This window comes from Colias philodice, chromosome 19 (genome assembly GCF_061535455.1).
Source record: "Colias philodice isolate Cphi_HAF_F1 chromosome 19, ilColPhil1 Martin Lab GWU primary, whole genome shotgun sequence".
NCBI lineage: Eukaryota > Metazoa > Arthropoda > Insecta > Lepidoptera > Pieridae > Colias > Colias philodice.
This window is the reverse complement of record NC_143104.1, coordinates 8,678,440-8,704,062: the sequence shown is the minus strand read 5'-3', so window position 1 is coordinate 8,704,062 and position 25,623 is coordinate 8,678,440. Positions and strand designations below refer to the sequence as shown.

Genomic DNA, 25,623 nt, shown 5'->3' with positions numbered 1-25,623 from the left:
TATAGAGTAATAATTCATGTAATCTATACCTCTATACTAATATTATAAAGAGGAAAGGTTTGTAATTATGTATATATGTATGTATAGTTTTCACGCATAAACTACTGGACCGATTTAAAAAATTCTTTCACCATTAGAAAGCTGCATCTTCACTGAGCAACATAGGCTATATTGCATTTTCAAAAAAATTAGAGATCTTTACCAAAAACGCAATAATGTAACCCAAGGTGTAAAAAATTCCTTAATAAAAATTCTGTAATCGCGTGCGCTGCGGAATCTATTCCTTGAATTACGAGGATGGTTCTTATGAAAAAAAAAGTAAACATGTAGGTACCACGGGCGAAGCCGGGGCGGACCACTAGTGGTTCAAATAAAATAATATACAACACATTATATTTTTATTTAAGTTATATATAGCAACGTTGCATTGTAGGAGCTTATGTAATAGATCAAGGAGAAAATAAAACTAACATTACGAGCGTAGCATGCAGTCATTCATGCAGTACATTGTTTTATTGCAATTGCAGTTATAAAACCGAGCTTGTAATTACGTTGTTGTATTTCCTATCGTATATCTTTCCCATAAACGCTACTGGAACTTTCTTCAAGACAGCTTAAGGGTAAAGAGACCGAGTGAAGGCCCCTCGACGCATTTATATAGCCTTAAGAAATAGACGTCAAAAACCTCTACGGTGTAGATGGCGCACAGTTTTTTTGAATAGACTTCGTTTTTCCGATGTTAGTCTCTTGCAATTAAAGTTTTTGTTTATGTGACGATGTTTTAATGATGTTTCTTGGAAATAGGTCTGCACTGAAATATAAAAGGAATTTTACAACTCTCAAATAAATTCGTGATTTAGTTAATTCAAATATGATTGCTGCATGACTATAGTTCTCTCTTTCAAAGGCTTTATAAATGCTAACAGGTTTTATGGTAAAATCTAGACCATGGAACGGCGGTTATTATTCATTTTTTGTAAGTCTATTACTGATTGTATGAAGTTTAATGACGCCTTTTTTAGACCTGTTTCGTTGTATGAAAAGCAATAGTTAATGTTTTAATTTGAAAGCTCATACTTTATTAAGTCGACAAAATAGTTAGTGTTTCAAATAATTTTTCAATGGTTAAAATAGATCAAAGTATGTTAAAATTCTGTGTCACAATAGAACAATCACCATTAAAAAATCCTGGTTTACTAATTAATTCTAGTAATAAAAATTGTAATGCATTAAAATAAAATGTTATACCGTTATACGGCACTGTTTTTCGGAAATGTCCGAAACTCTTATGTTATTTTCATAACCTTTAATATAAGCAATTTATTGTTGCAAAAATTGCTTTGAATTTACAAAAGGTACAATAACTTTCCCATAACAAGAACTATGTCGGGAAAAGCCGACTTTACTAAAAGTGAAACACAAATGGTCGGTCCTAGATATATTATGTTTCAAATTTCCATGAAAACTGATTTTGTTCTTTCACGAAAAGTATTATACGAGTGTTTTCATAAAATTTTAATTAAGCACTTAAAGGATAAGAGGAATAGGAACTTTTTGCTAATTCAGATTGATTCTTATTGATATAGTAAGAAGATATAGTAGGTATATATCTCATATCATATTTTAAAGGTATTATTAAACCTTTAAATTAGAATATGCTGAATAATTTAATGATTTTCGATACTCTGTAACATTTAAATTGTATTTAGAGTTTTTGCGTATAATAGAAAGAAGGTGAATTTAGCCGAAATGTATGTTTAAGAGTTTTTATAGTTGGATGTATAAACAAGATTACAACGATTCTTATCATACATCAATGAAGCCTTTCTCAAATTAGTCGATTTCTATTTTAATAGTCCTTAGGTATTATTGAATAGACTAAGAAAAGCTCCCATCATTGAGTCGTGAATTTTAATTAATCGTACGGTCTATTGTTCACCGTACCGTTGTCATATTCTTGTTGAATATTTTTATCCAATCAGCACATGGAAATTTAATTGACTTCAATATACTAATGAAGCTTTATTACCTTACTAGCTTTCCGCTTGCGGCTTCGCTCGTGTATTGAAAAGAAAATACGCATAGTTCCCGTTCACGTGGAATTTCGAGGATAAAACCTTATTCTATGTAATTTCTCAAATTACAAACTATTTTTTTTTTCAAATTTCTTCGTAATCGGTTCACCGGTTTAGGCGTGAAGAAGAGACAGTTAGACAGACATATAGAGTAACATTCAGATTTATAGCATTATATACTTATAATAGATATAGAGAAAATATGTATAGTTCTTGGAACGATAGGTATATTGTATAGAAATTATATTAGTTTAATCAGGGCCATGTAGCTATTACATAACAGCAGTAAATTGTCTATGTAGAGTCTTATGTATATTATGATGAAACCGCTCGGGCAACGAATATTTGATTAAATTTGAATTTTATTCTCTGGGCGTACTTTATAGTCTCTCAAGTACATAAAATATTACTCATGTACAGTATATCAGACAGTTTAATATGTAGGTGGCATATGAATCATTATAAATAGTACTTTCTATACCAATTTATTAAGTTATTTAATGTTGTTATTGTCAATGTTCATCATATTATTTTCTATTCGATATTTATTATTCGTAAATTATTTAGACACGTCCTCATCCCCTTAAGTTCATTATGTAAATAAAATGACTGTCATCTCATCATATATAAAAATAAAAGCACTAATAAACGAAAATTCTAACTGAAAGCTAAGCTACGGGCGGAATTTTAAAATCTCCATTACAAAATATTCTCTCAAAAAGTTACACTCTGTGAAAGTACTTAATTTGATAAAATACCAAGTTTCATCCAATTTAAACCTAACTTGCTTTCAGTTATAGTTATACACTTAATATTTTCACTTTCAAGGAAAAAATGGTCATGAATAATGTACGAAGGAAGCCGAAAGAAACTCTCGACAAACAACATTACAATTAAATTTCTATCAAAGCTGTTTACCTATTCAGCGACCGCCTTTGAAGAATACAAAATAATGAATTAATAAAAATACATTTAAACAGTTTGACCTCCTTTCAAGTTGGCGCAGTGTTGATTTGGAAAACAGCGTAAAACTTAGTATCGATACCTCATACCTAAATAATATTCAATATTTATATAATATACTAGAGGTCCGCCCCGGCTTCGCCCGTGGTACATATTTCGTAATAAAAGGTAGCCTATGTCCTTTCTCGGGTATCAAAATATCTCCATACCAAATTTCATGCAAATTGGTTCAGTAGTTTAGGCGTGATTGAGTAACAGACAGAAAGACAGAGTTACTTTCGCATTTATAATATAGTATGGATGTTTCAATATCCATTTAAAATCAAATTTATGAGTATCCACCGCTACTCTCAAGAATCTGTTATGTAACTAGAAGGATATAAAAAAGAAACTACATTATTTTTATTACGATAAATCTTAACCCGAAACCATTAGGGATTTTGAATCTACGTTTATTATTTTCGTCCAAGTACCAACATTTCGTGGTTTCAAACGTGATTTCTATGTTATAAAACAAGACTTTCTTAATATGTATAAAATTATTGAGTACCCTCTTAGCGGTTATTTTTATACTTACGTTAATAAATATAGTTCAAAAAAGAAATAACACAATCAAATAAAATGTCTCATTTGCTCTTATATATAGAGCATACAAATTGAAAATTATTTAATCCTCACGGATCTGATAAGAATAAAAAGATAAACTGATGAAATAATTATTTTTGTAAACCATGTATGATAAGTGTATAAAGTTTGAATAAAATCTGTCCGTTTCGCGTGGGTCAAAATCGAGTTATAAGGAGGAGGAAAAGATTGTTATTTCAGGGTATATATATCCCAGTTTTTAAACTGCAATAAAACAGTTGTTTTGTTAAATTGTTGCATTCATAAAGTAGCTCAATAGAAATGCGATTGCAGTACTAGATATTATGAAGCTGCTAAGTTGCGAATTCGTACCGTGACCACACACGGGTGGCTAACCACATTCCACTGAGAATGCTTGAATTAATTCCTCTAACGTGTTTGCTGAGTTTCTATAGATTTGTAAGAACAGATTGCGGACTTTAAGCGTATCGATTTTGGAAGTTATTTGTACTGAGAGATTCTCTTACATTTATCTTAATTACATTTGTGTATCATTGAAATTTCGCAATTGGTGATGAAGTTTACGAATAACATACCTACGATACTAATAGTCCCACATGGGTAATATTACATACATTTTGTACTTACCTATAAATTTCATTGCATTGATTGTATTAATAAAAATTGAGTATCTACTTCCACGAGTTTAATACTATTTTAAAGTTGGAAAACTTTTTTCATTCCAGGTACAAATGACTACGTAATACCTACCATATCCATTACTAGCTGCGCTTTGCGGTTTCACCCACGTGGCTCAGCTCCTGTTAGTCTTAGCGTGGTGATATATATCCTATAGCCTTCTTCGATGAATGGGCTATCTAACACTGAAATAATTTTTCAAATCGGACCAGTAGTTCCTGAGATTAGCGCGTTCAAACAAACAAACAAACTCTTCAGCTTTATAATATTAGTATAGATTGAAGTAACAGTAGCTTTTCTTTCATTCAAACAATAATTTCGTTAAGTTAAAGACAAAAACATAAGATAGGCATCTATCGAGCGTTAAATGCGAATTGGTTACAGTCCAATAAAAATATCCATTGTGTTTCCATTCGCAAATCTGCGGAAGGGAAAAATAAAAATAAAGGAAATCAAATATTTATCGCCTTGGATAGACTCGTTATGTTGTGAGATTATTCTGCAAGAGGATTGGTAATTTGATACGAATTTATAGATTTTTGTTGAGTTTCCTGCTATTTTTAAATGTATTTCGCTATTTTTTCGTATAGTGTAATTGGAATCAATTTTAACGTATTCGGTTATAGCTTGAAGCTTAAAATAATATGTATAACTCCACTTTGCATGATAAAAGTTGAAAATTTTATGTATCAGACTTTTTTGAATCTGATACATAATATCAGACGGTAACTTGTTTGACTGCTTCATTTTTTGCGATATGAATCAGGAAAGTCGATGATGTCTGTATTTTGCATTATCTTATGTATCAAATATTTGGGTAGTAACATTTAGTAAATATGTAGTTAAAAATCAACCAATTCATAACGTATGTTAGATTGGTCGTGCGTGAAAAATCAAAAGTTACTCATTTCAGTATCTATCATGTTTATGCATTGCGGGACTTGGTTAGTTGTAGGTGATATTTCATACTTTAATATTATGAAAAACCTAAAAACTTAATAAAGCCCTGAGTTTGAGCACCGTTTTTACATCGACAAGCATATTCAGCGTTTAACCGAAACAAAAGTCATAATATATCAAGCTAATAAAATAAAACTTAAGTATTCACATACAAAATAACACGAATAGCTCGTAACAGTATAGCTTTAACCTATTAAGATAATTGCCAATTTTAAACAACTTGTTAAGTAACAGTTTTTACTCAAGGCACGGTTGTAGTCGCTTTAATAAATTCTCATGCCAAAATCCGAGCGCAGTGTGCCAAAAGCTTCTGTTTACTGCAAAACTTGAATTAAAACGTCTAAAATGAAACGAATGGACGGTTATTATGCGCCGTAAATTGACTTTTCAAATAAAATATGTGCAATTTTTCATTTTAATAAAGCAGCGTGATTGAGAGGCGTAACGGCAAACTTTACAATATTAGTTATGCAATCGTGTGTTGGCCTGAAAGTTCGTAATTTCTGTTAAATTGAGTGCATTTTACAGTGCAAATAAAAAAGTATATTGTTTTTAATTATACCTATTGTTTTTGCTCATTCATGCAATTAAAATAAAATATAATTTTATAGATATTTACCTGTCATGTTATCCTTTTATAAATGAAATAGTAAAAGCAAAATTATAGTTATTTTTTTTAAGAAACACACACTTAACTAGGTCCACTTTATTTAGATTTTTATTACAAATAACAATGACCGGTTTCGATACATCATCGTCAGGTATGTTTAATCGCAAAATTGTCTTAAAGTCGAGAGTTGTTGTCCGTGAGATGTCAACTAACAGTCCATTGTCTAACACCATTTCGCTAAAAATATATATACAACTAGCGGTCCGCCCCGGCTTCGCCCGTGGTACATATTTACGTTTTCTCTACATAAGAACCATCCTCGTACTTCAAGGAATATAATAAAAAAAGAATTATCGAAATCGGTTCAGCCGTTCTCGAGTTATGCGCTTACCAACACATTTTGCGATTCATTTTTATATATAAGAAAGTATAAGAGTGAGTAATGTAATGTAGTAATGTATAAGAGATTAAAGACCACATTCGACAGCCGCAAATAGGCATACAGTTATACGGGCTCTCAAAATGTAACTCCACCCGGAAAGTAATTTCTATTGCTATACAATAGAGGAAAACGGAAGTCGAGTGTTGTTTGAGTACGCATTTAACCCATATAAAATAATAAGAACATATTAAAAGTAAGCTTACCGACGTTGTTTAAAAAGAACGTAATCGTAACATTTCCTCTTCCTCTTCAACCAATTTCAAAAAAGGAGGAGGTTATATTCGATTTTAATAAAGAGAACCTAAACTTTAACGTCTTGTTAATTTAACATTTACATGGAGCTTAAGATTGTATTCATTAACATCTTATGTGTTAATCCTATGTGTGTGCCAAATTTCATGAATTCGGTTCTGCAGTTTTTGCGTAAAAGTAACAAAGAAACATACAGATTTCGGAGGATTTTTAACATGTTTTACAAGTTTTCTGTGTATTTAAACTACAATCTTAAAAGTTGTGTTATTGCATCTACTAATATATGTATATTTTTCTTTGTTACAGATCGGGAACCTGAAACATTTTTATTTGTTTTCACACCCACACGTTACTAAGAGGTCTGTAAATGCAAGCATAGGATATATTAACAAATTAAAAAATGATCCCCAGGTAAGCACACTATTTTATTAAGTAAATAAATTTTTTAATATTTTAAAAGTTAGTTATTTTTGGAGAAAAGTGCAAAAAATGGTAATGCCCTTGACGACAGTTATGAATCCGGACAAACTAATTTGTTTGGGTTATAATAAATGGCTTTTTACCATTAGTACGTACTAACTACTAACTACTAAACTAGTACGAGGCAGGTGCCATTAGGGTTTTTAATTATACCGGCGGGATAGCAATTTGTTAAGAGGGTATGTAATAGTATTACCGCGGGTAAACCTCTTGCTATAGATCACTATGTGACCTTTTGTGACGTCAGCCTTTTAGAAGCAGCTCCGTTTCTATAGTTTAATGAATGATGCGGTAATAGGTGTTTTGAACTTTGCTTAGGAAATCTGAACTTAGTGCGCGTATGCAACACGTAAGCTTACTGAGAATTTTATATACTGGCTGTGCTCCGCGGTTTCACCCGCATTGCTCCGCTCCTGTTGGTCTTAGTATGATGATATATAGCCTATAACCTTCCTTGATACATGGGCTATCTAACCCTGAAATAATTTTCAAATCGGACCAGTAGTTCCTGAGATTAGCGCGTTCGAACAAACAAAATCTTCAGCTTTATGATATAACTTATAAGTATAGATTAACATTAATAATCCAGTGCTCTGGTCTATGAAACGTTTTTAGATTTTAAATATCGTGTCAGTCCATTTAAACATTATTAATAGGTACAGAAGTATACCCTCAAACGATGTATACCCTATAAATGAAAAGATCCTTCATAATATTTTCATCAAATTATAGTAGCTTAACGAACCCTCTTGTACATTATAACTGAATCATTCTCAAATTATTCAAACATTTTGCAGTTTTCATCTAAAGATATTAATTTAAAACGCTCCGCCGTAAATTAATTACCGACCGTTAATATCTGATCTTAGAGGTTCTAATTCAATTTTGTTGCTTTTGTTACGTTTTGGTAATAACTTTTAAGTTATCTTGCAAGCATCGCTTCGGTAGTCGTGAACATTTTGAATTATGTCCATTTCGTTGCTCAAACATACTTTAAAATTTGCCTTACGCGGTAACGCGGGTCAAAAGTCACGATTAAAATGTCAACGTTTATACAAAACTGACGAATTTTTAATTTTATGAATTGTGTCCACTGTCCCTAAATATATATACATACCTTCTCGAATACTTTTTTTAATAATTAACGATATTTTTGATGAGACTGAAAAAAAAAACATATTTTGAAATACAGATTGATGGATAATATGTATACTTTCTAATAAGTTGAATACCTAAATTATATGCGAAAATATAATTCGTAACTTCGCCTTAATAATAAATCATTAGCAATCATAAGAATCTATATGAAAATTAACTTAATAGACACTCCCAAAAAATATTATTGAACACCCTTCGTAGAATAAACTAATCTAGTCTTATAATACCAATGACTCACAGAAAAATCACTTTCACTGCGTGGAAATTACGCGGAAGTTGATAAATAATTGTAAGAATATTCCCGGAAAAGTAAATCTTATTTGTGACACATTTCCTTGGAGAATTATTATTTATGTAAATATAGTCATGGCTCATGTTGTCTTCCTTTTATGATGAAGTATGCTGATTAGTTTTAATAAATTACGGAACATTTCCTGCATGAAATGGACTAATTTAATAATTTATAAAAATAAAATGAGTATTTGGTTTTTTGCCATCATTTTAGTAATGTACAATTTCTTATTACCTATTCCAAGTACCTACATTTATCTACCTACATCTTGTATCAAAGGTCTAATCAGTTATAATTAGTTCGTGAAATAAAAACCTTCAATCTTTAATTTCTACATGAGCTTTTGCGTTACATTTAGTTTGATATTTATATGGCTTCTTAAAAAGTCTCCGAATTTTCCAGTAATTAATTGTCACCATCGTTTTGATTCCCATTAGATTAGAGGCGATATCTATAACTTCTTTTTTGCGTTTCACATCGCCAATAATTTAAGATTTTTGCTTATATTGATATTCTGTAACAAGAAGTAGGTACTTAGATCAAGTTGCAAACGAAAGTATTTAAGATCACAAATTGACCTGCAGAATTACTTTCACTTGAAGCTTACCAATACAGTTTCAAGTTTATGCTTATTGATTCGATAGGTTCTGAATATGTAAGCTCATGGAAGCGCAGCCACTTGGAGGCAAGACTTGCGAAATAAATTCGTGCTGACGGTTTTTATAAAATTCTTGTACATACAATTAGGAGTTGGAGTTTATTTTTGCATATAGATTGAACTTTTCAATGAATTGAGAATTGATTTTATGTTTCATTGTTTTTGCTTATTGGTTTTAATGTTTACGATACTTGAAAGGGTTCTGATTTCATATTTGCATTATTTGATTGGACCCTAATTTTATACCTTTGAATTACAAAAAATCTGTTTTAGCTTTATGCCTTCTTTAACTATAATTAATTCTATCGTAGAATTTATTTAACCATAATTTTATTCTGTTTTGTTCGATCATACATAACCGTTACAACGGAATACAAGAAAATGTAGCACGTTGGTTAAAGTATTGGCAATGTAATGAAATACAGGTTACTACAATTAATATTATTAAGCTATTGCATAGCTTCTATCGCGGGCCTTGAGCGCGGAGACCGAATCCAGAAATTCCGTAACGAAAAAACCTCACGCTCTCCACTCCGACGGACACAGAGGTTTGGCTTGAAGGCATAGCATGCAATAGCTTTATTCCGCGGCAGTCCCCGAGTGCCACACGTCTTTTTTATACTGTCGTTGTTTGTTTTAGGTAAGATGGGTGATGCAGCAGAGGGAGTTAAGAAGAACAAAGCGGGATCACTCCCGCCCTGTGATGAGACAATCGAATTTATTAACGTTTCCTGATCCTTTGTTCAAAGAACAGTGGTATTTGGTATGTTCTATTATTATTCATTGAATAAATTTAACACTCGGAAAAAAGCAGTCTTGAATACATTAGATAGAAACTACTATATTATAAAGAAGTAGTTACACTACGCTAGTGCTGAATTGAAGAATACCTTAAGAAACCGCTATATCAAGTAGTAGAACTATACTATAACCTATACTGTTGAATTGATGAGGAAAAATTTAAAATAATTTGGAAAATCCAAAAGTGCACGCCTCATAATTTTTTTTTAATAAATATTTATTAATTATTATTTTTGTTTATTTAATAACAATTAAACCACATCGAATCAGACCCTGAAAAATGAAAGGGTTCTATTCCTGAGCATACTCAAGCGTAAGAGAAAAAAAAAGACTCGATTAGTAAAGTATTACGGTCGCTATCGTGTTAACAAGAAAAAGGATCCGCACATACAGACACACGGACGTCCAAGACAGAACTTTTTTAAACTGTTTTTTAACTAGTTTAAATAACAAAAATGACATCAAAAATATCATGAACGTTAAAAATAGTGTTTTTTCTTAATATGTGTGTGTATGTATTATCTTACAAGTGCAATGTATGATACATAAAGACATTTTAAGTTTGAAAAATCAGATGTTTTGCGCGAAGTGACAGTAGTACCCACCTCAACGCTTCGCTTATGAGGCGTGCAATATAGATATAGGTAGTAACTGTTGTACAGCTGAATTGACGAGAACTTGTAAAAACAGATAAGGCTTGATTACATCGTACATTAATTGACTTACAGTGTACTGAACTTTTATTACATTAAGATTTTACTTTCCGTTTTAAACATTTTCGTATAATTGGTAACATTATTTGTTTGTCATGACAAAAGGGTTTTAATTAAAATTTACTGTGTTGTTATTTTTTAGAAGTAGTTTGTTTGTGTATAAACGTAAGCAAATAAATTAGCTTAAAAAGAAAATACTATTTCCTTTTGCGATATAAAATACTGCGAATGAATCGTTTTAATCCGCCGTAAAGTATTTATTTTATAAATTAGTCCAACATTCAAGGCCGGGGCTTACGAATTTAAAACAAACGTAATAAAGTAGAATGAGCACAGTGGGGAATTGCTGAAAAGTCTTTAAAAGTACAGAAATAAAGCTATACTGGTACTCGTTGAATGTAGATTGTAGGTACATGATTTAAGACATTAGGGTGCTTGCACACTGTGATTGAGATAAGTAGATAACAGGCTTTTAAAAGTTTAATGAACCTGTTGCTTTATTTCCTTAACAATCTTTATTATGAATAAGAGTGATCTCATATCCCAAATAAAAATAAAAAGATAAATAAGTTGTACGAAAAAGAGGTTTCATAATAATTTGTTTTGTGGAATTTTATTCTTTCTTGTTACTATTTTTATATTGATTACCAATACAGTTACATTACAGTTACTATTTTTGTAAATATTGTTATAATAATGTACGTTTAATACTGTAGGGACTCGTTGAAAAACGATTTTAGACGTTGCAATTATTTTGAACCATCAAATAGAATTCAGAAAGATAACCCAAATACTACGATTTCGATTTACGAAAATATTTCATTATAAAACATCACTAGTAAGAGGATTATATTAATATTTGTCTGAATCTGAATGATTAAATAAAGTTGGAGTTTTTGAGGTCAGAGAAGTCATTGAATACAAAATGCTCATCAAAAAGTAAGTTTTAAGTATAATTACTACAGCAATGGGCGATTCATTTTTTTAAATTGGAATCTGTAATTGTAAAATATTAAATGATTTAAATTTATATACAAAAGCTCAAACACAAAAATAAACAGCTTACAGTATTTTGCATACACAGTGCGACTGAGCGTGTTTACTTCATATTCTATTAAAGTACAGCTCATTACCTTGAACTCGTAAGTGTGAAGAAGTTCCAACGCGTGTAGTGCAAGGCCGGAGCCTCATGCATATTCAGTTAACAAGAACAAAAGACTGGAATAATATCATACAGTAATGTGACGTTGCTTATGCAGATATCATTGGCTATTTATTATAATCGTGTCAAGGACTGATTTTATTTGATTGGATAGATGCTATTTGCATTTTGATCGATGCATAATTTTAGTAGAAATTATACATTTAGGTCTTAGTATTGAGGGACTTGGTAATTCAGTTGACAGGGATTTTTAGAAGGGTTACATCGAAACTTAGGTTACTGTAATAATTGTATACTTATGCATAATCAATTATAAAACATATCTACAGATTAAAATTGTTATAGGGATTTCATACAACACACTTAAAGTAAATATTTCTATTTTATAAAAACAATATTCAATTCAAGAATGTTTTTATCAATTTTACGAAATAACATTCAAAACTTCATGAACCTCGATACTTTAAACATACTTCGGAGAAACTTCACAAAACACACAACAACTAATACTCAAACAACAAATAAAACAAATAACAAACAGATTCGATCTGCCGCAGTGTGAATAGTCAAGGGTAAACCAAATGGAGTAAATTGAATTCTTTTCCCCGTATTTCAAATCGCAACTGCATAATTAATGAATTCTAATGCCATTTTTACGATCGATTCTTTAATACAAATGCAGATTATGTAAAACTAGCTGTTGCCCGCAGCTTCGCCTGCGTGAAAAAGATAAATTTTCTATCCCCTTGGAGGTAGAATTGATCCTTTCTTAGTGAATGCCCGCGTCCTAACCTATCTACCCGCATGCCAAATATTCAGCCAGATCCGTCCAGAGGTTTGGGCTGTGCGTTGATAGATCACTATATTCAGTCAGTCAGTCACCTATATATTCGATTAGATTCCTTTAAAATATTATATACTTACTATGCTAGAAGCTTAAGTTCATTTTCATCGTGAAAATCGACGGATATTGCGTAATATGATTTAACACAAAATTATAGTTGAGAACGGTATAAGATGGCAGCTATAAATAATTATAGTTTCTCCCTAGAAAATTATATTTCGGATACTAAATCATTTATATTATGTCGGCATAGTAGCCTACAAATCGCTTTATAAATTCCCAACTCGTTATTATTTCTTATAACACAATAATAGCCTAGTGATATTGCTTTTAAAATTGTTTATTTTTTCAGTCACGAAGAACTGTTTTTGTTTCTTTTTCAATGGGAGTATATTTCATTCCAAAAAATACTTGTTGTTATCTGCAAACACAAGTCAATTAAGTAAAATTTTTATAGTATTTAAACTAAAAGATTTATAAAATTAAATCTAAAAATATTTTCCTCAGAGATATCGAATACCTAAGTATGAATATTAATTATTTTATAAAATTCTAAGAAGACTCAGCATCTATTAATATATCTTACTTATATCTTACTTTAGCAAGATATTAATAAATATTGCTGTTCTTTGACTTTTAACTTCAATGTTAAATGAAAATTAAAAAATAAGAGCAAAATAACTATTAAAGACACATAAAATAAGCTTACTAGCCACTTGCAATATAATTTTCTAATCAATCTATTACTCATAAGTTTCACCATTTGCTGAACATGTTACTGACTGTAACCGACTTCAAAAAAGGAGGAGGTTATCAAATCGGCCAGTATGGTTTTTTTATACATTAGTAATAATTTCCATGCTATTTGGCAGTTAAGTTAAACAAAACAAATCGTAACTTTTTGTTTAGAGTTTCCAAAATATACAAACAAACAAATACTCGTACATAAAAGTTTTCATTTCCTCTCTATAATAGTAACCTTATCTATAGTATATAGTATTATATATAGAAGGTATATAGTCCTGTTTACAATACAAAGACCATTTCAGAACGGCGGCGCGGCAGATGGTCGAGATATGAACGTGGGGTTTGCGTGGCGCAAGGGCTACACCGGCAAGGGGGTCGTAATCACAATATTAGACGACGGGATACAGCCTAATCACCCGGATCTCAAGCAGAATTATGTAATTATACTTGCTTGTGAATTCATGCTTGTGTGATGTTTGTTTTCGTGTTTACACTTCGGCTACTGTATGAAAGTGTGAAAATAAAAGGAAGGAAAATAAAAGGTGTAGACATCATTACGAATGTTATGTGTAATCTTTATAAATAATCATAAAAAAAGATACTTAAGCTTTTATGAAAATAATTTTAGAAATGGTACGTTCTTTTCCTTAAGAGTAAAATAACAAGCTTATAGTTTAAATTAAATTCTTCGCGTTTTTAATATGCAAAGGAAAGGAATACTTGTGCATCCAAAGAAAGATTCTTCGATGTCAAGACGAAGTCACATGTCTCGCATTTGACCGCATAACCTAAATGTTGAATTTTTAGAATGTATGCAGCGTACCGAATTGTATGCTCCAGAAATATAAAATGCAAATTTAGAGTTTAGGTTCGTTCCTAGAATATCAACGCGATTTTCCTCGAAATTCGGTGGCCGAAGTGTAACGAAGTTAGTTTGTAAGCGTCGAGTAACTGGAGGCATTTCAATAACTTAGGATCCAGCGGCATCGACCGACATAAACGGGAACGACACGGACCCGACGCCGCAAGACAATGGCGACAATAAACACGGCACGCGCTGTGCGGGCGAGGTTGCCGCCGTCGCGTACAACCGGTACTGCGGCGTCGGCATCGCGTACAATGCTAGCATCGGCGGAGTCAGGATGTTAGATGGCCTAGTGAACGACGCAGTGGAAGCGCAAGCGTTAAGTTTCAACACTCACCACATAGACATCTATAGCGCTTCCTGGGGACCGGAAGACGACGGGAAAACGGTCGACGGCCCGGGCCCTTTAGCGAGAAGGTATTGTCTAATTATCACCGCGAGAGATCGCTTCGAGCGAGCTCATTAAAACGATTTTTTTTGTTTCAGAGCCTTCATAAATGGGGTAACTAACGGCAGAGGCGGAAAAGGGTCTATTTTTATATGGGCATCGGGGAATGGCGGTCGGCACACTGACTCTTGTAATTGCGACGGTTACGCGAATAGTATATTTACGATATCGATATCGAGTGCGACGCAAGGAGGTTATAAGCCGTGGTATTTAGAAGAGTGTTCCTCGACTTTAGCGTCGACGTATAGCTCGGGTACACCAGGCCGAGACAAGAGCGTGGCAACTGTGGACATGGACGTGCAATTACGCCCCGACCACATATGCACGGTCGATCACACGGGAACTTCGGCGTCCGCTCCTCTCGCCGCAGGAATTTGCGCTCTAGCGCTCGAAGCGAATTCCTTACTCACTTGGCGAGACATGCAGCATTTAATAGTAATGACATCTCGACCGCAACCTCTAGAGAAGGAGGACGGTTGGATCGTAAACGGTGTGAAGCGAAAGGTGAGCCATAAGTTTGGCTACGGCTTAATGGATGCGGGTCAAATGGTTTCGTTGGCGGAGCAGTGGATAAGCGTCCCGCCGCAACACATTTGCAAGTCTCAGGAAATAAACGAGGACAGGTCCATCGAAACCTCTTTCGGATACACTATTTCGGTACACATGGACGTGAACGGATGTAGCGGAACGATGAACGAGGTCAGATTTTTAGAACACGTTCAATGTAAAATTTCACTCAGCTTTTTTCCCCGAGGAAATTTACGGATATTACTCACATCGCCGATGGGGACCACGTCCACTCTATTGTTCGAAAGGACGCACGACGCGACGAGCTCGAATTTCGACGACTGGCCGTTCTTAAGTGTACATTTCTGGGGCGAAAACGCTGAAGGCCGATGGACACTGCAGATAATAAACGCGGGCAATAATCACGTCACGCAGCCAGGAGTATTGAAAAAATGGCAGCTTATTTTCTACGGGACGGCCACGAACCCGATAAGGTTGAGAAATAAAAGCTATTTCGATTCGAATAATGTTCAGCAAGAGGAAAAAACCTATCACATTAACGATGTATACGATGCGTCCGAATATTCCCAGTTCTTAAACGAGATCGAGCTCGGGATATCGGATCGACACAGCTACCCGAAAAATATTCCGTCTTCTCAGAGGAAAAATGTGCTGGCTGACGCGAACGATAAACAAGTGCAGAGAATGTGCGACCCGGAGTGTGACTCTCAAGGTTGTTATGGAAAGGGGCCAACTCAATGTGTCGCATGTAAACATTATCGTTTAGATAACTCTTGCGTATCGAGATGTCCGCCGAGGAGTTTCGTAAATCAGGGCGGTGTTTGTTGGCCGTGTCACGAGTCGTGTGAGACGTGTGCCGGCGCGGGGCAGGACTCATGTCTCACGTGTGCTCCCGCTCATTTATTAGTTATCGACTTGGCTGTGTGTTTACAACAATGTCCCGACGGTTATTATGAAGACCCAGATGCCAACGCTTGCTTTCCTTGTGCGGAACATTGCGATACGTGCACGGAAAAAGCGGATTTCTGTTCATCGTGCGCTCATAATTATGTTTTGTATAATGGATCGTGCTTGGCATCTTGCCCACCTGGGACGTTTCAGAAAGACGACTTAGGTTGCCTGGCCTGTCACGAGTTGTGTGAATCGTGTAGAGGTCCCAAAGAAAGTGAATGTGTATCGTGTAGAATAGGTTATTACGCGTATAAAGGCCAATGCGTACCGAAATGCCCTGAAGGCTTTTTCGCTGATATTCAAAAGAGAGAATGTGCGAGGTAAGATAAAAGGTTTATTGTGTAATATTTATATTTATAGTGTGATGCTAATAGCTTACTTTTTAGGTGTCCGATTGGCTGTTCGGTTTGCTCGAATTCCATTTGCTCTGTATGTCAAACTAAGTGGCTACTTACAAAGGCTGGAGGTTGTTTTCCTAATGGAAACGATAAGTGTGATACAAGTAAGTATGATTCTCTATTATTATATGAATTGAAAACAGAATGTTGTATTAGCATAGAAAATTATTTTTGTTACTTTTTATTTAAATTGTAAAGCATTATTTAAAATACATTAAATATAAAAAAATATTATAATGTACAACCATAAGAATGCAAGTATAACAGTTCTTTAAATATTAAAATATATTATGTTTTATATTAATGAAAAAGGTTCTTCGCTTACAAAAACAAATTAAAATGTTTTCATTTGATACAAAACAAATAGAAACTCTTACAAATGCGCATTCAAATACTCTTGATACTTTACAAGTAAACGTATGAAAAAATCCACAAAGCTCAACAAAGCATTTCTATATGAGCACGTACGAGCTGAAAAATGTCAATTTAACGGATACCAAAGCTTTTACGCCGCTCCACTGGAGTTTTTTGTTTAAAAGGTTTTTTCTCCACAGACGAATATTATGAAGGAGGTCGGTGCAAAAATTGTCATTCCACTTGTGAGAAATGTAGCGGACCGAACGAGTGGGACTGTTTATCTTGTTCGAGCCCGTTGTTATTGCAGGGATCTAGGTAACTACGTTCGAGATAGACCCTTCGGCCTTCGTGGCGTGGAATTCATCTAACGAGTGTTCTTTTGTAGGTGTGTCGCGGAATGTGGGCAAGGGTACTACCAGACGGCCGGCAGTTGTTCCCAGTGTCCGCAGACTTGTGCGAATTGTGTCTCGAGGTTGAATTGTACATCTTGTTCGGGAGCATTACGCTTGCAGTCCGGAACTTGTCGGGCGACATGTGCTAACGGTTACTACCCGGACGAAGGGATATGCTCCAAGTGTTATCTATCTTGTGAGACTTGTACTGGCCCGAGACGAGATCAATGCGCATCTTGTCCTCCAGACTGGAGATTAGCAGCTGGCGAATGTAGGCCAGAATGCCCACAAAACTTCTTTTCCTGGGGCGATAGTTGTAGACGATGCCACCATTATTGCCAAGACTGTCATGGCGCCGGGCCACAGAGATGCACATCGTGTCCGCCACACTTCTCTCTAGAAAACGGATTATGCGTAGAGTGCCTTAGTTCTCAATATTATGAGCCAAGAACAAGGACTTGCCGTCCATGCCACGATTCCTGTAGATCTTGTTCTGGGCCCGGACCTACGAGCTGCGTTACTTGCGCGCATCCATTGCGATTAGATAGGTGAGTTATTTATAGTGTAGATTAGAATTATCTAGACTGAAATGATACAAACAGACTTTTATAACGATTTAAAAATATATAAATGCATTCCATAATAAGACGGCATTCACACCCGCATCCTTTCACCATAATGTGGCGTAGTTCTTTAAGGGCCGATTTTTCAATGCTTGGGTAAAACTTATCCGTCCAATAAAGTATTACACGATACTATTAAAATGTCACGTAAGCTGTCAAATACGGGCAATTAGAAGACGTTTTTAAAATGGTAGTTTTATACATTATTCGACGAATAAGTTTTATCCAAGCATTGAAAAATCGGCCCTTATTCTTAAAATAATTTTCAGACTAGATAGTGTGATTGGTTTTAAAGTACGCAATTATGTAACCAGTTGAAATACAACTGTACAAATAAACAGTAGTATTTCATATCAAATGAGAAAATAAGGAATGAACTTTTCATACGACATAATTTCAAACTCAAAGTTTTATAAACAGTAACAAATTGTGGAGCATTGCCGACGTCTAATGTCCTACATTGCCAACTTTAGCAGTCACATAAAATTTCAACTTTGTTCTTGTGAAGATAATATATAAAGAAATATTTACCTTTGTTTGCAGAGTTAACCACAAATGTCTGCCGTGCTGTACGGAGAGTATGGCGTCGTTTTATTTAAGTAGTAATCAATCGACAGATTGCTGTCATTGCACCAAAGATATTGGTAAGTGAAGGATTTTCAACCAATTCCAATATAAATTTTCCTTTGGTTTGAAATCAAATTAGTGTCCTTTATGAATACGACCGCATTAAGAAATTATTAACATTATATTTATAAATTTTTATACCAATGACAGAAAATCAAAATAGTATTGTAAATATCCTCGAAAGCGGAGTATGCTTTCTCAGTTAGCAGAAACTTCTGGAATATATTTGAATATCATAATATCCAGTGTAATATAATAATTAACTAAATAACTGAGTAAAAGACACATTGATTCAAATGCTAATTAATGTAAGCCTGCCTTCTATATACAGATGTTTCAATGAAAAGAGGGAACTAAATAATATTGAATAGTAAGAAAACCCGGCTATGTATGTTAATTTCTTACACAAGCTCTCAAGCGAAAACAACTTGATGCATTAAGTTTTAGATGTAGCATCAGATTCGTCTTAAAACATAAAATCGCAGTATAAATTTGAAATAAAAGAAAATTAATGTGCGGAATTTTTGGCGCCAAACTGTGTTCAAAACTTTTTTTGACATCACCGCCACACTGATAAATTATAAGTTTACCTTTAAACTAACTCCTCAAAAAAAGGATTTATTTTCCGCTGTTTTTCTTCTTTATATTATGGTATTCAATCATTTTTGTTAAAATATATAGTTTACTATATGATTCAAATAAGAATAGGAACGTCAATGACCTTTATGTTTTAGTTTCGTGTCAAATGTCAGTTCTACATCGATTTACTTTTTTATATATTATTTTAATAATAGTTTAACAGGAACAGAAATTAAACTACTTATAACTGTACTAACACCAACTTTAAATTCAAACATTTCTTAGCTAAGACAATTAATTCGTTTGAAATACCTGTCACTACAGCGTTTCTTGTCGGCCCTTCTCTATAGGAACTGCTTTCTGAACCGGTAGTAAATAATAAATGTTTTGGTTTGAATTTGAGTTTTTGACGTCACAACACAATCGAGCTTATTCTTATTTGAATCGTAAAAAGATTTTGAAGTGAAATGTTTAGAGTGGAGCGACGATTTTGGTATCTTTGAATCTTGCCAAAGAAGTTTCACTTCTGATACGTGTGCTTGGGATCTTTTTTTCATTAATTTCATTTGACAAATAGGGGGCTGTTCGAACGGCTCGTCCGCGGGCAAGCGCCGCATTGCGGACAACATTGGGTCGCGTATGACCGCGTCGTTTTTTGTCGACGACGCAAAAACCGCGCCAAATATCTTGGACCGTGATTTATTGATAGTGTGGAGCGGCGCGGCGACGGCCCTCTTGGTTCTAGCACTTGTGATCGTGATAAGGGTGAGGGGTTATTGAGTAGTGTGCTCTTTTGCAACATGTTTTTTTATTTTTATGCACCTATATATTATTTCATAGATGTTCTAGTACTTTATTGCACGCCTCATAAGCGAAGCGTTGAGGTGGGTACTACTGTCACTTCGCGCAAAACATCTGATTTTTCAAACTTAAAATGTCTTTATGTATCATACATTGCACTTGTAAGATAATACATACACACACATATTAAGAAAAAACACTATTTTTAACGTTCATGATATTTTTGATGTCATTTTTGTTATTTAAACTAGTTAAAAAACAGTTTAAAAAAGTTCTGTCTTGGACGTCCGTGTGTCTGTATGTGCGGATCCTTTTTCTTGTTAACACGATAGCGACCGAAATACTTTACTAATCGAGTCTTTTTTTTTCTCTTACGCTTGAGTATGCTCAGGAATAGAAACCTTTCATTTTTCAGGGTCTGATTCGATGTGGTTTAATTGTTATTAAATAAACAAAAATAATAATTAATAAATATTTATTAAAAAAAAATTATGAGGCGTGCACTTTTGGATTTTCCAAATTATTTTTTTGTTCTCTTCCCGCCTATGATATTTTTGCTTGTTACCTTTTACCCTGTTTGCCTGGAAGAGATCACTTATAAGTGATAAGGCCGCCAAATAAGTTTTGTACTTTTTTTTGTAAGTAGTTGTAAGATTTTCTGTATGTACAACTGTATTGAAGTGTAAATAAATAAATAAAATATTATGCACTTTGTGAAATTTTAGCTTATCTGTTGAGTAATGTTTCTATGTTTAACGACTGTTTTGGTTACAGTAGTTTCTCTCCGAATAGTATTTTTTTTTCAAAATTTGAAATGAAATTATGGGGATATATTTCACCATTCTATTTGTACGTTACTTATTCACAGATTATTGACAAAAGTGCATAAATTGCAATCTGCGTACAAATTTTAACATGTACATTTGATTACAGATCAAAATAAAACGTCGAAAGAACCTCACTTTATATCCAAAGACGGTTTATTCTCAGCTCACCACGGTCGACGAAGACATGAATAGTCTGTCCCTCTCCAACACAAGCACACTGAAAGTGACAGAAAACGTGACAAATGTACTCGAAGAACCAACTTAGTAAAAACTCAAATAGTATTATTTTCACTGCAGACTGATACGTAGAAAGTTCATAGAATCTGTATATATATTATATAGATAATCGTAGCTTATAAAATGACCAAATAAAAGATTGTTTCAATTGTTTGTCGTTTGTTTCGCGATTTATAACTGCAATGCTTTGTTAATTACATGTATCATTATGGCTAATGCCGCACTTATGTATGGAAATAAAGGAATATTTGTGTGTTGATTTTTGTATTTAAATGTGAATTTTTGAAATTCAATTACATAATCGAATTTCGTATACGGTAATAGCATTACTTTTTGGTCTGTTTTTCAATTAAGATATGAAAACGTAGCAAGGGAATTTGGTCGCTGACGAATTTTATAATAACGTATTTTTTAATAAAACAAGCAGAATGTAACAATTATTAATATTAAGTACTAATTAATTTACTATATTATGTTTCATGGTAACCCACTAAGTAGTTAAAAGTACATTTAATTATATTTTTCAAACAATGTTACCTTATATAATAATAAAATTTATTTCGATGTTTGAGCTAATAGTACATATCTTTATTGTTTGTTGGATTATCTCAAAGAAATTGTTCCGCGATGTACATAAAAATAAATCAATTATGTAACGTAAAATTAGATATCGTTATGTAAATATGTAAATATTCGTATGTAAATATATTGATGGTTTTTATTACGGATCTGTTTGTTTTATTTTACCTATAATAAATCATAGTTAAAAACAATCATACATTTTAAAACTTAAAAGGCTGACAGATTTTATATTACCTACTTTTATCTCCATACTCATATGAAGTCTTTTTAATAAAACACTGACTTAGAACAAATCAGGATTAAAATCCTCAAAACCTTGTGGAGATTGTCTTAAGCCATTTTAATTAATTGTTTTGCATGCACACACATACACAGACACACACATACAGTTCTTCACACAAATTCATTAAATATATGAATTCTCTGATCCGGAAATCTGCATAATCTTTTTGTAAACTTACAGTTATTTAAAACTCCTAATTATGACTCTATTATAAGGTAAGTACCTACATAATTAACATAGCAAGATTCTTCAAACAACCAACATTAGAACATAATAATTCAAAGCCTATCACGAGACAATCGTACTCATTTGACAGGTAAGACTCGAAAGGCTCGGAAGGGAATGGCCCTATGATAAATGACGTCACAACGGAGTAACATGACAGCTGATAAGTAGGTATTTATGGCTTGAAATGGAGTAGAATGAATTATTTTCGGAACTTCGTATTTGAACTAATTATTGGGGAGGTTATTGAAGGGTATTTATCTGTGTTTGTTATCAAGTATTCGAGATAGTAAAAAAGTAGATGCGATTGAATTTTATTGAATTTTATATTGAGTTATATAGTTTATAAGTATAGAGTGTTTTACACTTAAACCTGGATCTACTGCCAAGATATTATATTCATATATTTTATAGGCATTTCAAATAAAAAGAAAATTTTCCATTTCAATAAAAATACCTGTATAAAAGATTAACACTTACGCAATAATAGAATAGCGTTTCTTAACACAATTCGTTTCGTATAAAGGTCTACAATGCTTAATTTCCATGAAACATTATTCAAAGAATATAAATCAAAAATGAATTAGAAAATTCTCATTTAGTAAGATAACTCATATTTCAGGCGCAGCCGTATTACGTTAAATATTCATTAATATACAGTAATACAAGACGACGCCTAAAAATGATGCTATTAGCAAGACTACAATAAAAACAGATTACCTACATACTCTCACGGTTACAATATGTCACCTGCTTCAATATTTTTTTGCGAGTTTAGCTAGCTTCTTATTCAATGTTTTAAAACCGTATTGTTTTAACTTCATTATTGTCTATTAATATCACAAAAATATTTAAATGAAGTTTGATAAATCTGGGTCGCATAGAAGGAGACCTAGGGATATATAACTAATGTTTCATTAATACATAAGTATTATAACTTAACAAAATATACGTACCTTGAAAAAAGTGAAATGGTTTCTTGTTTGTAGAGAAGGAACTGACATGCAATAACTTGTAAGGCATGCGATCGTAGCCGGAAAGGAGTAAGTATTTTTTTTTATTCAAATGCATATAAATAAAATAAAATTAAGTGTTATTTTATTTTATAAACTTAAGAAAAAAGCAATGTATGTATATTAGAAGTGAATGAAGGGAATGTTTATTTCAGATATTATAAAATCATTGTAGGCCACGTATTAATAATCTGTTCTATGCAGTATATCTTTTAAAGCTTCATCGTGAAATATTTAACCCAATTTCGAAACAACAACAAAATACATTTTTGTCACACACAATTTTACAGATAACATAATCAACGAAATGAACATCGACATTTTAAAACGTTCGCCGAGCGACAAAGCCGTATGTCCCATTTGTTACTCGTGAGATAAACACTGTCGCGTCCGGAATACATCTTCTGGAAGGGAACAAATGCCGTGAGAAAATAAGCCTGTATTTCTACTCGATGAATGAACCATATTATGGAGTCAGAATCCGCGCTTTTGTACCCTAATGTATACTTAAGATGAGCTCTTAAATAACGTTCGCGATTTAGAAAATTTTAATTAAATCCTTTGCTTTAGTCTAGAAAGTTTGATATAGGTCTTGCGGGTTAAATTGCTGCGTAGTTCGTATTACGAAAGTTTTAAAAATCGCTCAATTTTAAAAATTAATTTTATAATGTTAAACCGTAGGGATATGCTGTAGCTACGTAGGTCGTAGAAGTCGTAGACATACTTCGTAGCATGCGTAGACATTTCGTAGATGTTTAAAACTATTATTATCTGTACTTAATTCTAAAATTGCCATAATATGTGAAGTTGTATATAATAATAGTATAATTATAAATTATAATACATTATATAAAGGTGAAATATTAATACTCTATGCGGTAAAATCTGTGCTAAATTTTAATATATCATCATAATTATAGAGGCCAATAACTATAACAAACATTTATCGCTCGTTAGGTATAATATTACTAACGAAAACGTTCATTAGAGCCTTACTAGGTTGTTTCGTAATGTCCGTCATATTTTTTGATAACGTTACATGAAATGAATGTAAATTTCTTACCTTATTTCCTACTTACTAAATCATGTTCCTTCGCGTTCATTTGTTCAATTACAATAACAAAATTGTACAATGAAACTGGTAAGATTTATTTCAACAATAAATACTTATAACAGAGAAACACTTTTTATTACTAACGCAGCGGTTTTTTCGTGTAAATGAAATTGCAGTATTTTGAATTTGGGAATATGAAATTTAAAATAACGATGTTCATTTGTGAGTTGTTCAGAATTTGTTTAATATAATAATTTCAATGCGAGATAGAATTTTTATGTATAATATTTTAGTCATTGAATATTTACATTATTCGTATATTGATATTAAAAATAAACGTTAAAGTTTATGGACACATTAATTTGAAACTTGAATATAAAATGAAATTGTTATTGTATAATATGTAATGTTAGTAAATGTTGTGATGTCTCTTAAAATACAAATTAACTAATACTGAACTTAAACTGGTACACAACAATATTATCGTATTTTTAGTTTACTTTTTAGGTACAGAACTAATATTTGGTCCAGGTCATTTTACACAAGGGGCAGGCCGGCGTCAACATCGGAACAAACATTTTAAGGTTGGATGAATTGCGTTTTTCACTTAGCGTAGCTGAAAGCCTTAAATATTATGTAGAGGTCTGAGAACTAAAATATATTCTTGAAAAGGCTCCATCCTTTGTTTTAGTTATATCCGTCATAACTGGGTCCTTGGGTCGATTCCCGACAGACGCTCATAAAGTTGCTTCATTTGTACAAAAAATCCTATTTATAATAATAGTAAATATACTAAAGTAGAGCAGAAGCTTGTTAATATACTCTAACTGAAAATATTTCGTTTTATACAACTGAAATGGACACCCACTTGTAATCAAACTGAAGAGCTTTAATACAATCATGTAATTGTTCTAAACAAGGATAGCAAGAGGTAAATTAACACCGTTAAAGTCACCTGTAAAATGAAGCTATTCAGATCTTATTCGAGTTATAAATTCTTCGTCAGTAATTCTCTTGAAAAGCACAATCTTACCTTCGAAGGTTTATTTAGTTTTAACACAGTGCAAGACTTGAAATGTATGTAATTAAGCTGAGAAATCTAGTTTCGAGATTTGCTTAAAGAGTGGCTCGTTATCTTGAAACTTTGGTACCGAGAAAATCTTATTTAATTATCTAAAATTTACGGAATTATACTATGGCTAAGACTTTTGGTCTTGCAATTCAATTATCTATTTTTATATATTATATTATTATAATTACTAGTGTCGCTCTTGTAAGTAATAGATGAAATGGACGATGTATATACAATTAATATGTATTTCAAATGCACATATAAAATAATATCAAGATGGAAATAAAAATAAAGTAAGTATGCAAATGAAATGGTGTCAA

At 32.8% G+C, this 25,623-nt stretch overlaps 1 protein-coding gene across 2 annotated transcripts in view; it reads left to right on the top strand.

Moving 5' to 3' along the window:
- Window positions 1-21,764, top strand: part of LOC149480088 (furin-like protease 2) — a 38,742-nt gene extending 16,978 nt beyond the window's left edge. Inside the window, exons 2-12 of one of the 2 annotated variants that reach the window (XM_089707163.1) lie at window positions 6,893-6,997; window positions 9,815-9,937; window positions 13,744-13,878; window positions 14,416-14,723; window positions 14,793-16,553; window positions 16,620-16,735; window positions 17,186-17,303; window positions 17,374-17,928; window positions 18,547-18,647; window positions 19,787-19,974; window positions 20,944-21,763. In XM_089707163.1, coding sequence (XP_089563289.1) covers window positions 6,893-6,997; window positions 9,815-9,937; window positions 13,744-13,878; window positions 14,416-14,723; window positions 14,793-16,553; window positions 16,620-16,735; window positions 17,186-17,303; window positions 17,374-17,928; window positions 18,547-18,647; window positions 19,787-19,974; window positions 20,944-21,102 — 3,669 coding nt within the window. In that variant the 3' untranslated portion in view covers window positions 21,103-21,763. Of the gene's footprint in view, window positions 1-6,892; window positions 6,998-9,814; window positions 9,938-13,743; window positions 13,879-14,415; window positions 14,724-14,792; window positions 16,554-16,619; window positions 16,736-17,185; window positions 17,304-17,373; window positions 17,929-18,546; window positions 18,648-19,786; window positions 19,975-20,943 lie in introns of both variants that reach the window. The other variant, XM_089707164.1, reaches the window with a different exon arrangement.
- The last annotated feature ends 3,859 nt before the right edge of the window (window positions 21,765-25,623 follow it).